Raw genomic sequence first — 13,414 nt, forward strand, 5'->3', positions numbered from 1 at the left:
TAAAAATAAGTAATAACAATAAAATATGATGCTATAATTGACATTACAGTGATATAAATGTTTCTTGAATATTCAATAAAAATTCTTGTGTTTCTATAAATGTAGACTACATCTATAAAAACACAAGTATTTATTTAGTTAGGTTTTAGTTTTTTTTTTCTTCATAATTTGGCGTTTCTCTACATTGTGCTGGTCTAAATGACTGATGGGCTGGTTAGAGGATTAAATTTCTCTTCAGTTATAAACACAGCCAGTTTCACTTTTTTAAATAAAACGAGTAAGACATTGGTTCCATCATGTGGTTTCACCCTCTGAACAATACTAAAGCTCTTAAATTAAAAACCATGCTAGAAACATGTTACATATGCATTTAAACAGTTAAAAAACAAAACAAATGGTCAATATCGAAAGCGCTGAGTTTCAAACATTGACACGTCCAGTGGAGCCATTCACATTGGAATATATGACAATAATAAATTTCAGTGAACATTTGGTTGAGTGTTTACAATTTTATTGTAATTATTATAATCAAACATATTTTTTTTTCAATCTTCTAAAGACTTGCTAAGTGGACCTGGCTGTGTTTGTAACTAAGCTATTTATAAAAAATAAAATTAAAGAAAAATATATGCATTTGAGTATTTATTTATTCAATAAAAATTACAAATATATATGTATCTGATAAATATAAACATTGTATACAAAAATTTAAAATTTAATCAACAACTTTATTTATTTTATTAACTTATATATACACATTGATGGCTTACTTCACAATGGTGCTAAGTACATTTCCACTAACTTTACTAAAAATACAATTAAAGGTTCTTTTAGGGAAATTAATTGAAAAGTTACAATTTTCCTCAAATAGAGATTTGTATTTTTCGTAAAGCTAGTGGAAATGTACTTATAACCACTGTGAAGTAAGCCATCAACATATATACAAAGGGATGTGTATGTTTATGATGAATATATATACATACTTTCTTTTTTTCAACAACTCAGTCTTCAAAGCAATTTGTGTTGAGACTCTTAAAATGCTCCAATTTGTAAAATGTACAGATATACGCTTTAAAAAAATATAATATTTACAATGTTATAATTAATACAAATATTACAGGGCTTTTTTTTTGTTTTTTTTTTACAAGAATCACTTAAACTTTGTGCATTATTTACATTTATTATACAATATCATCTTTATTTTGATGAGAGGTTGTACTTTTAGTTTCATTATCATTTTCAACAGATTCATTAGCCGTTAAGGATGCCAAAAAATACCTTTGAAAATGTTTCGAAGAATGTTTCACATCAGTTTTTTCGGGATCAACTTCTTTACTACTAGAAGTTCTGTCATTTTCAATAATTGTTTCCTTAAATTCTAAATGCTTGTCAGTTTTACTTACCTCAGGGCGACGATTTTTTTTCGGTTTTTTATCATTTAGCAATGGAAACTGATCTGGTTCAAGGAGTTTGCTATATATACTAGGAGTTCGGTGAGGTAAACTGCAAGACTTACCTTTCAAGCAATAACCCTTTTCCACATATACAGGACAAATGAACTCATGTCTCTTATTACACTAAAAAGTAAAAAGTTTATTAGATATATTTTGTTCTAGCAACACTTATAAAAATGTATTGATACTAATTCTATTATACAAACTAAATCAAAATTCTTTTTCATAATCAGGAATAGCAAATATATGTTAAAACATATCAAGCTGGATATAAGAATAATTTCACACATAGAATATAAAAATAATAATAATAATAATAAAAGACAGTAAGATAGATAGACAATTCCCCCCCCCCCCCAGCCAAATCATAAGAGTTATGAATGGTGTCAGTATTTGTAAATAATGTGTCTGGTGCTCAATTTTCAGCACACCAGCATAATTTTTCTTCAGAGTCAATCCTGTTAGCTTAATGACAAGTAATATTGTAATTGATTGAAAAGCTGATGAATTGAAGCAACTTTTAATAAATCCTCTAAATTGTCCCTTCATTCATTGCATGAGATTATGTCAAGTATTTGTTTATTTTACTTTGGCTTAACAAAACAATATTTTCCTACAAATTGATTTCCCATTAATAAGAAATTCATTGTAGATTTTGAAAATGGTGACAAAAGTTGAGCAATGTTCACTAAGAGTAGAGAAATTTATATTTTTATCAAGAAAAATGTGGTTTTCCATTAAAATCCCATACAAGATCTATCTCGACAACTGATTACAATAGGAAGGTGAGGTTGGTGCCACTGAAGTACATTTTTGGTATACTCTCTTCCCCTTCCCCTAGATTATAGACATTTTTCTTCTCAAATACTCTGTATAATAAATTTGACGAATGATTCTCTAGAAAGTTAGTCAATTTTGAATTGTATACTGTAGTTAAATTTACTAAATATGGCTTTTAGAAAAAAAATTGATTTTCATGATATTTTCCCAATTTTCAGTTAGTGATTTTAAAAAAACAAAACTTACTTTTTTATTTTATCCTAACTTCATGATTTGTTTTATTAAGGGAAAGTGCTAAATTATATATGATGAGATAAACATTAAATAATCCCTTAGTAATGAAGCTCAAAGATGAGGAATGCCGATTTCATTAAAATTTGACCAAGTGGATATCACAATTAACCTTTAAAAATTAAATGACTTACAGTGTAAACATCAGCACAAAATCCCAACAGAAAAGCTCGGCATATTGGAGCTTTACGATTAACTTTAATATGAAGATAAGGACAGTTAGTTCTCTTACAAAGACCTGCTAAATAATGATAGCAAGTGGGCATCTTCTCAGGTCTTATATCATGAGACAGAATACATCCTTCTTCCTTGCATTCTCCTTTCAAAAATCTAGAAAGTATTGAAGTACTTATATTAAATTAATAATACATATTACGACATTTGATAAGATGATATTAAAAACTGAATGCTTACTTTTTACAGATTGATACATATTTTGGGTCATGAACTTTTGGACAACTACCTTTTTCAATTCCCTTGCAGCGGCCATATCGATTATAAAAAGAACAGGGTTGATTATTTTTCCTTAGTTTTTTAGTCAAGTTATGAAGTCTTTTTAGTTTATCGGACCTTGAAAAATACAAACATACTTCTTTAACAATTAAACAATAAAGTCATTAGGGTAAGCAATATGATGTTAACAAAAATCTATGCTAGAAACAATGAAATATGTTTTATAAATTAAAGATCATCATTAATTTAATAATAATAAACCTTCTACTTAATACTTAACTTTAATAATAATAAACCTTCTACTTAATACTAAACTTTAATAATAATAAACCTTCTACTTAATATTGAACTTTAATAATAATAAATCTACTTAATACTGAACTATCTAAAATCATAATATAATATTAATAAAGGCTTAGGGAACCCAAATGTTCAATGCCAATACCACCAATCCCTGTCTACAAGCATATGAACAATGATGTCCATCCAAACCTAAATTTCGGCCTTCCCCTAGGTAATTTACCCATCTATTCAGTGATTATTATCATTTTAGGGCTCCTTTCGTCGTTAAGCCCTACAATCTTACATACCCACCTTATTTACCGCAATGCTATAACCTGAATTATAATTACAGGATGCAGTTCACGCAGTTGGACGTTGGGTAGCCTTCTAAATTCAACTGTTAACTCATTTATGCAAAACTTTGCTTTCAAAAATCTTAGGCGCTGTTCGCCCCTAAATGTAAAAGGCCATTTTTCACATCTGTATAGAACAGTAGGAAGAATAAAAGTTTTGAAATTGAAAAATAACCAGCATTTCCCACCTTTATTTCCTCATCAATTTTAATATATTTCCTCCAATATCTATATCAACATATATTACCAAGTAGCTATTTATCATACACCCCCTCCAATTTATCATAGAATTCGCATTAAATCTCTCCATCATTGTCTTCCATTCCAAAACGAATGTTTATCAGCCCTATTTCAAACTAACGCCCCTGAAATGTAATCATTAAAAAACTTTATATCCTTCAATGTGCAAAGCAATCTATTCCTAATCGAAAACCCAGCACCTAAAAAATAATCACCACTCTCTCTTTACTAAATAGTGCACTTTTATATTATTTAGTTCACAAAATACTACTATCAGTCCTCTATAATCATGAAACAGGTTTAAATTTTCCACCAGCTTCCTCTCTTCAAACAACTAATCAAATGATGAAAGTCGCAGATAAGATATTTTGAGGATTTCATTTCAGGTGTTTATTACTTTGATTTATCATCCCACAACAGTGTCAGTATTTATAGTAATTTAATAATTTATTTTTGTTATTTCAAGTGAAATGAAACTGATCAAGTACACAAACTCACAAAACTGTAAAAAAATTTTAAGTTTTAATTATTTAAAACTTAGTTTTTAAGTTTGTGTGCTTACAAGTGGATTACCCATTGTCAGGAAAATTTTCTTGTTCAATAAGCTTTAAATGGACATTAATTAAATTGAGGTCAGTAACCGAATAAACTGAGATTTTTTTCTTTTTAGTTTCGTAAAGCAATTAAGTGATATGAAATTATGTTTCAACTAAGTACCATTGCTTTAAAAAAAAAAGTAATTGAAAATTACTTAAACACACTTCTAATTTATAAAATATATGTAAAATAAAGTATTTAATTTCATTTTCTGCTTACGAACGGGGCACAACTGGCTCAGAGCCCACCTATTCCAAAAGCACCATATTGACTCCAGTCCTCTCTGTGAGTATAGAGAAGGTGAACAGAATGAATTCGAGGGACATACTAAAAACGTCCAGGCTGTTTTACGAACAAAGGAGACTGATCTGGCTCTCAGCATAACCTTGTACTTGCTATGTAACGTAACTCTTTGGACATGACTTTGCAGTACTACCTCGTGAATATAGAAAATGTATTACAGCAAAGTATAATAACTATTTATAAAATAATACAGTAATTAATTATGGAACTGACTCACTGTAATTCTCTTGTATTAAAAGACTACAGTGACGTTCTATTAATGGGAAATAAAAACAATAATAATTCAAGGAATCTTGCGGCTAATAGAAGTGGCACTCACTCTCCATGAAAAGCTATCACATACTGTGTGCCGATAAACCGAGGAATTCAAATTAAAAATGTGAGTTGCTACAGCTATAATGAAGCTTGGAGGACCTCAGGAGAACCACCAAATTCCTCATTTTAATCCCTGGCGTGCCCATCTAAGTGAAGAATGCCAATGAAGTTATAAAAAATTAAATGAATGAAATTCCTTTCAATGAAGTCCTTTAAATATGAATGACATTTACAAATTGAATTAAAATAATAAAAATGCTTCATATTTCTGTAAATGAAATAATATTATCTCAGTTTATTCTGTAAAGAACCTAAATTTTATTAATATGGACTTAAAACTTTGAAGACTGTAATAGTACCAAAATAAGTTGGAGGTTATACTGACTGTTGGTCGAAATAAAAATCAGAAAGTATAATAAGAGAAAAATTTACATCATCTCGCCACAGTAAAATAAGTGGTGGTCCAAGTGTTATAATACATGGTGTTACAAATCACTGGATTAAGTTGATGGAGGAAGGAAGCAGTCACATTTTTTTTTATTATTGAATACATGAAACCAATATCACAATAGGAAATATAATAGTGAACCCTTCCCCAGGAAACCAATAAAATAATTGTTTACCTGTAATTTTTAGATGAAAAAGTCATAGGATTTTTCTTTAGTCCAGTTACCACTTTTTGTTGTGATGATAAGTTCCTTTTCGATACTAAAGAATGCACAATTTTATATTTTGATACATGACTTTCACCTTTTTGTGATACTCTTTGTAATGGTAAGGATTTCTTGGCATATCGTCTGGATTCAATTTGTGTCTGCAGTATTGACTTCCTTACTAATTTCATCTTGCTTATAGTTTTAAACACTGATTTATCAACATTTTCATCAATGGTTTGACTGTTAGCTTTATGATAATGATGTTTACTATAGTGACTTTTGGGTGATACTCCACTAAACTTTATCGCCTCAGGATTTCTTCTGTATTTGTACTTTGAGTTGGGTATATAATTCCTAAATCCATACATAGCAAATGATTTCCCTTTCCTTCTAGCTTCTATTTTTTGTTGAAGAATTGATTTTTTTCGATTTAAGACAATCATTCTAGCCTCAGAACCATGTATTTCCTTTAACTTCACAATAGGTTTAGGAGATGTTAGAATATATGGTTTTATTTTTTTATTGGAATTTAATGGTGCTTTATCATTTAAATATTTTTTAAAGGCATACTTGTTTAAGTAAGAATAAGCACCTGGATGGAGTTTTTCCCAATTAGATTTGTATTTTCTTAAAAGAGAAGTATTTGATTTTTTAGGAATACACTTACTAATATTAGACGAATTAATCTTTTTCCTAATAATTTTATATTTTGATATATAACGGGACGGTGAACAATTTTTATCTGATACATCTGAATTATGGCATTCTTGGGGTGTCTGATTATCTAAAGGTATACTAATTTCACATTTTTTCGAAACAGCTTGGTCTTTAAAGAATTTAGGATTAAAATGGATACCACTTCTATACAATGGGTTAATCAATAGGTTTGATTTCTTTTGGGTAGCAACTGTATTAGAATCACCATTCTTAATAAAATGAGGATTTACATATATATTTGGTTCTTGTTTTTTAAGAATATGTTTGTTTATTTTTATTTGAGAAACTGAAACTTGGCTTGGCAAGACATTTGTATTATTTTTAAAAAATTTAGGATTGTAGTAAACACGTTCAGTTTTATTGCGTTCTACGATGCCAGGATTCACATCTACATCATAGTTATGATAATAAAGAGCTTTGTTCACATGAATGTTTCGTGATCCACAATTCATTGAACTGATAGAAATATTGGAGGATAAATGTGGTGAAGAACCTGTATCTTGGTTACTCAAGTCCGAAGGAAACTTTTTGGCTAAATTAGGGTTAAATGGGAGGTTCAGAGATGATTGTGTAGTTCCAAAACTGGGATATTCTGAAAATAAATAATCATATTTATATCTAACAACAGTATAAACAGCATTTTATAACATTGATAAGAATTAAGCAAAAACAGTAATATTTACGATTGAAGTTATATTCCATTGGGGAACAGTAATAGAATTGCCTTCAGCAATCGAACACCTAAAATTATAATACAGTAATATTAAATTCAGAAAAATAATAAATTAAAATATATATAGTGGTTAGGTAATATTGATAATCGTGAATTGTTTGGGTGGTAGTTTTGAGAATTATATCAATGAATATAGCTCAGGAATGGTCAACTTATTTATTTTTCATACTAATAGTCAGTTTTGAAAGAACTATAGGATTAGATAAATTATTTTATATAATTTAATTATATAACTATGTAAAATGAATTATTAAAATAAAAAATAATTAAATTAAGTATTGTTGGATTTACACAGTTTGAGTATATTTCCCTGCCAGAAGACATTTATTGATATGCCAACTTGCATGATTGGTTGGTGGTATGAAACGAAGTGAACAGGTAAAACATAAAATGGTGCTGAACCAAAGACTGACATGGTAGAAGGTGATTGGGGAATAAAAGCAAAATATTTTATAATTGTAAGATGGTCGGGTAATGGTCAAAAAAGGGTTAAAAAGTTAGATTAACTATTTATTAGTAACCGACGATTCACCCCGCTTTGCAAGGCTTCATCGGGGCTGATTCCTATAATCATCAATTTTTTTTTTTGGCCAAGACTCCAATTGGAGTCCTATACTGCCTAACCATGGTTGGGGGTCAAAGTTTTTCATTTCGTGGGACCACCAATCAATTAAAAAAGTCAACACCCCTAGGCTGTATTCGATCTGGCACCGCCAATAGACATCAAATTGGTAAGACTGTGTCCTAATCACTGAGTTATGGGCAGCCCTATAATTATCATATGAGATCAACTAATAATTTTCCAAAATATTTTAAAATTACTGAAACAAGAGCAACTATCCTACTTGTGTGATATGATTACATAATGGTCCTGTAGCTACTGTTAATCATTCATTAGCTTGTATTATGTTAACTCCTCTATAAAGAAGGCATACAAATAAAAACATTTACACAAGTAAATTACCAAGCTTTGTAAAAAATATTCTAAACCTTTCTGATTATCATTAAATACTTTAGAGATAAGAAAAAACTGAAAAATCTTGAACAAATAAGTTCAAAAAATTCTTGTGGGTAAAAAAAAGGAAAAATAACTTCTTCATTTTTAATGTAATGGAAAAAGTTTCTGGAGTTGAATTAAAGAGAGAATGCCTGTCAACAAAGAAAATGTGTAAGAACTTTGAAGAAATTGGGCAAGACATAAATACCTCTATGATAGACGGAAATGGAGAAATTAAAACAGCTTAACTAATTTTAACAAAAAAATTAATAATTAGGATTTTATGATCTTTTCATGAATGTATAATGCTCGCCCGATTCTTTTGAATAAGATACCTATACAATAACAATGGATAGTACTATTTCATCCAAAGATTTCTAGAGATGACTCCACATAGTAACACCTTATAAGAAGGTAAATAAAAAATTACAAAACTTTATTTAAAAATTGCATCAGACGAAACAATCTGAGAAATAAATACTAACAAGAATATACTTTCAATCTAAAGATATACTGCTAGTTATAATTATAATTCCTTCTTCAAAACAATACTATGGAGATAATAAAAAGTAACCTATCTGTTCAACATAAGCAATGGAAACAAAATCTATATTTAATATTAAAATTTCTTCCCACTTAAACATGTTGAAGAATTAATTATTAACAACACTTAAAAAAAAAACCAAGCAGTTAACCTTGTATACCATAACTGGACTAAATAACATGCAATAGCGACATTTAACACATTTTATCTAACATAAATTGTCGATTTAAACCATCAAATGTAAAAACAATACATTTACTTTGGAATGAAATAAATTTCAGATAGCATATCATTAGAAATACTTACACACATAACCACAGTCAAGTATTAATTATTCAAGGAAAACAAACAGAAAATATTGAGGAGGTTAATCGCAAGTTATACTAATAATGGGCTTTAATATTATCGATATAATGATAGATAAAAACTATCGACATTACCTATAGAGTATCGATAATGTATATTCCTCTACTCTTGTTTTCTTTGAATTATAAAATGTTTAATAATGCAAACAAAGGTTTACAATACTTTAGTGTAATATTTATTTTACGATATATTAAATTTACGAAATTACAATCTTGGTACACCCATTTATTTCCAAATAGTTCTATTATGGGTGCGCATGCAATTATCTAAATAGGAATAGTACTACTACAGAAACAACGCACCTAAAGCACTTTAATCAAATAAAGATCAATCAGGATGGTGGCATAACCCTACTTTCTTTCTATGCAAAAGTGGAGCCAAGGAGTTAGGTTGTTGGCTACGCCCCCGGAGTTAAAAAGCAATTCTCAAATTCCCCTTCATTCACCACTCCCTAAAATCATTTTCAGCCCCCCCTTTTTTTTTTATAGGGCATCGCGAGTGTTTCACAACCCTCTTCTTTTCATTCATTGTCACTCTTGTGAAGATCTCACGATCCTCTATTTCCTGTTCACCGCCATTTTCTAGAGAGGGTCTCATCCTTCAATACCTACCTGTAAAAAAGTTTTATCCTGCCTAGGAGAAGTGTTAACAAAGTAATGAGGACTTTTTAGTCTCCCTTATCTTCAAATACTTAGGAATATTTCCTCTTTTAGTGGAAAGTGAACATAACAACACTTAATTTCTTGAAGTTTATGCAGGTTAATTACTTGTAAGTTTAAGGGTGATACCTAGAACATAAACAGTGATAAAGGATTTCTTAATCCCCCATGTATTTCAAATCTTTTGACTTTGAAGTTTAGCCTTCTTTCTTTTAGTTTTCTCATCAAATATAAACAAAGCAATGTTAATCCCCTGAAGATTATGCTCTGAATAGCTTATCACTATAACATGAACAACTTCTGAAGATAAGAATTTGAATTGCTAAACCGTAAAATTTAAACAATGTATGTAGGGCCTGTTAATTTCCTTATATTTTCGATGAAAGTAAATTTTCAGTTAATACTTAACATTAATTAGTAGACCAAGTTGTGTACCTTTTTCAGCATTAAGGGAACAAGGTTTTTTTTTTCCTGTTATATATTTTCTAATTTATTTTATTTTCTCCATATTATTTTTTGTTTTCCAATGTATTTTAAAATTTTATTTACAATGCATAATTAGTATAAAAACTAATTTATCAGTTCTGAATAATATATAATTAGTATAAAATCTGAATTTATACAAACAAAAAATGATAGTTACAATAATAATAATTGTAACTGCTTTAATTAGATCATAGCTCTCAATTCCCACACAAGAGATCCACAACAATCCCAATAGACCCTTTTCAGTTGAAACCTAAATTTGTATAAACATGATTCAGTTTTTTCTTTGTAATAAAGCAGTATTGGTAATCACATGTATTTACAATGTAATTTTTTAAAGCCTGTGCATACATTCCGATGGATTAGAACAATATAAACCTATGAGCGTTTTTCACAATGGCCAACAGGAATGCTACTAACGGCCTATCTCCTTTACAAATACTGTTCATTTTAGTGTAAACAGACAGAGGTACATACTTTTTCCCCTTGTTCCCTGGTTTGAAAGCATATCTAAATTGAATCCATACAAAAAAATAGCTCTCTCCAAAAATTTATAACTGGAAAATTATACAAACCACAGAACATAGAATACATTAGAAGCAGTACTCTGGACTTGAGAGTGACCCCAATACTCTCACTTCACTCCATAATTACCACCTCACCAGCCTCTCACACAGCCTTATAATCAGAGCCAGGTTTCTCATCTGTCAGGGAGTGTTCTTAACTTATTTGATATTGGTTAATTTGATTGTTTGATGTTTTTTGATTTATATTATATTCTGATGGTAACATGTCTTGCTGTGTTGTTGCTGGTTCCAGGGAATTAATGTAATCAGCCCCCATCCTCCCAGATATAACTATCAACTTATTAAAACAATATTAAATATTAATCAAAGTTTAATACTAAATATTGCAATTTGTATTAATAATCATTATTATTAAAGGACCTGTACCTCATTAATAATTAATACTACTTGTGTACCTAGAATATGTTGAACATTTGTGCAAGAGGAGAGGTAAAACTCTGCCAAGCCAGGAACATAGCAAGGGACCACAAATGGTGACATGACTAGTTCAATTGCTCCCCAACTCTTTTAAGGCACTGCAGGGTGACATGAAAGATTTTTTTTTTCAAATTTATTTCATGCTGATTCATTCAACACAGCTGTTCCATCATTATACCATATGAGACCATAAGGTTGTATTGTCATCAGGTTTACATTGCTACTAAATTTCAGATTAATCACATAACAGGAAGTGAGCTAAATTGCAAATAAAAATTCATAATGGATAGCTGAGAGATTTAAGAAAAATGTTATGAATCCATTATGAATATTATCATATATACTACTAGTCGTATACACTTATTAGATAATTTTTAGTGAATACTTACAAAAGTAGATCTGTTATAATCTATGACTTTATAATAATTCCATGACTTATTTTAAAATAAGGTTTATATATTTTAAAAAATTATGTTCTTGATAACAAGAAGTTCCTCACTTTCTTTTAGTAAATATCGAGGAACTATTAAATGTACATTTGCCTCTTAAGTACTCAAATTGAAGCAAAATAAATGGTACATTTTATTTCATTGTATTTGACTGAATAAATTCACAAAATATTGATTTTTTTAATAGTTATTTGGAAAACAATATTTGTTCTAAAATAACAGGTATCTCAGAAACTATTAAACTTAAAGATATCTATTAGCTTTTAAATTGAAGCTAGAATGCGCCTTAAAACAGTTTAAAATGATTATCTTTATAGGAATAAGTTTCCATTTGACTAAATAAATTCACAAAATGTTGATTTTTCATTTGAAAAACAAAATTAGCTTTTGAATAACTATGTCTCCGGAAATGTTCAACGTAAAGACTTTAGGGTCAGGTCGGGTAATTGAGAACAAGCTCATTAGTGCTCATGTGGTAGTTTGGTGAACCAAAATGAGATGGCATTTGAAAGTCAGTGTTACTATGAAGTGATAGAACAAGTTCTCGCCTTTTCTGGTTTTCAGCTGGCAGTTCTGTGATATGATCAGTTAACATAGTGAATAATTTCTGAAAATCAAAGTGAAGTGTCTGCTGATAACAGCTTCTGATGACTGCATGATATGCAGGTGATTCTTCGTCAATAATTGTAGATAGCTGACTAAATTTCGATTTTGGTGTAACTATTCTTTTATGACCTGGGTATGAGCATTCCCAATTACCCCTGAGATTTTTACCTCAGGGGTAAGTAGGAACAGAATTTCAAACTTTTTTTCCTCATGTCAACAATAAAAAAAAAACTGTTTTTGCCCAAATAATGATGTCTTCTGATTAATTGACTTTTGCAGTGACCAACAAGAAGCCACAAATGTACGTTAGGAAGTGGGCTACACCTTCTTATACAATTAATGACGTGATCCATGCCATCCACGATATTCTCAATGGTCACATGACGTACCTTGCCACTTTCTGGCTTACACTTTCCCTAAAACAGTACTCTTCAACCGCATCAACGGGAGGAAAACTGATATCAGTAAGTTGGGGGCAGGATACCAACTGATCAATCAAATGAAGTTAAAAACACTCTTCTAGAATGCTTGATAGCAAGGGCGAAAATGGGTTACTGTTGTGATAAAGTAGAGCTAAAAGAGCTAGTGCAGGAGTACATTAAAGCAACTGGAATAAATAAAAGATTTGTCGATGGGAAACCAGGGAAGATTGATGTCAAGTGTTCGCTGCTCATAAACACCAAGATTTCACTAAAAAACAAAACAAAAAAAACCTGAACACCAAGATTTCACTAAAAAAAAAAAACCTGAAAAGTAAGATTTCACTAAAAAAAAAAAATCTGAACACCTCCCAAGGCTTGGAAACAAGCGAGAGATCCTTTTGTTGTTCAATGAGTTCTTTGCTGATTTGAAGTTGGTGTATGATGATTGTTCTATAAGAGACGATACTATATTCATTTAATTGATCGAGATAAGAAAGTAGCCATTCCCATTTACCCCCTACACTACGGGGTAATTGAGAACGCAAAAAAATAGACCATTTAAGAAGCCAAGTTTTACTTTTGACTAGGAGGATTGTTAAATGAGGTGTGTATTAACAAGTTCATGCATAAAAAAAGGTGATAATACACCTTTCATGGTCGCAATGGTAATGAGAAGGAGAAACATACATATTTCGTTCCTAATTATC

The 13,414-nt window shown here is 30.0% G+C and overlaps 1 protein-coding gene across 2 annotated transcripts; it reads right to left on the reverse strand.

Annotated features, from left to right (window-relative positions):
- Window positions 1–629: 629 nt before the first annotated feature.
- ZC3H3 (Zinc finger CCCH domain-containing protein 3) lies at window positions 630–11,341 on the reverse strand. Of its 2 annotated transcripts, none has more exons than XM_014439143.3 (6): window positions 11,209–11,341; window positions 7,125–7,182; window positions 5,692–7,033; window positions 2,940–3,095; window positions 2,660–2,855; window positions 630–1,577 (listed from the first exon to the last, which is right to left on the reverse strand). In XM_014439143.3, the coding sequence occupies exons 2-6, from the start codon at window positions 7,141–7,143 to the stop codon at window positions 1,182–1,184; spliced, it is 2,109 nt and encodes a 702-aa protein (XP_014294629.1). In that variant the 5' UTR covers window positions 7,144–7,182; window positions 11,209–11,341; the 3' UTR covers window positions 630–1,181. The 2 variants fall into 2 exon arrangements, with proteins under 2 accessions (XP_014294629.1, XP_014294623.1); XM_014439137.2 differs by lacking the exon at window positions 11,209–11,341 and adding an exon at window positions 9,022–9,107.
- Window positions 11,342–13,414: the final 2,073 nt, after the last annotated feature.

The sequence above is a fragment of the Halyomorpha halys genome, unplaced genomic scaffold (genome assembly GCF_000696795.3).
Source record: "Halyomorpha halys isolate HHAL.00 unplaced genomic scaffold, Hhal_1.1 Scaffold6.1, whole genome shotgun sequence".
Taxonomy (NCBI): Eukaryota; Metazoa; Arthropoda; class Insecta; order Hemiptera; family Pentatomidae; genus Halyomorpha; species Halyomorpha halys.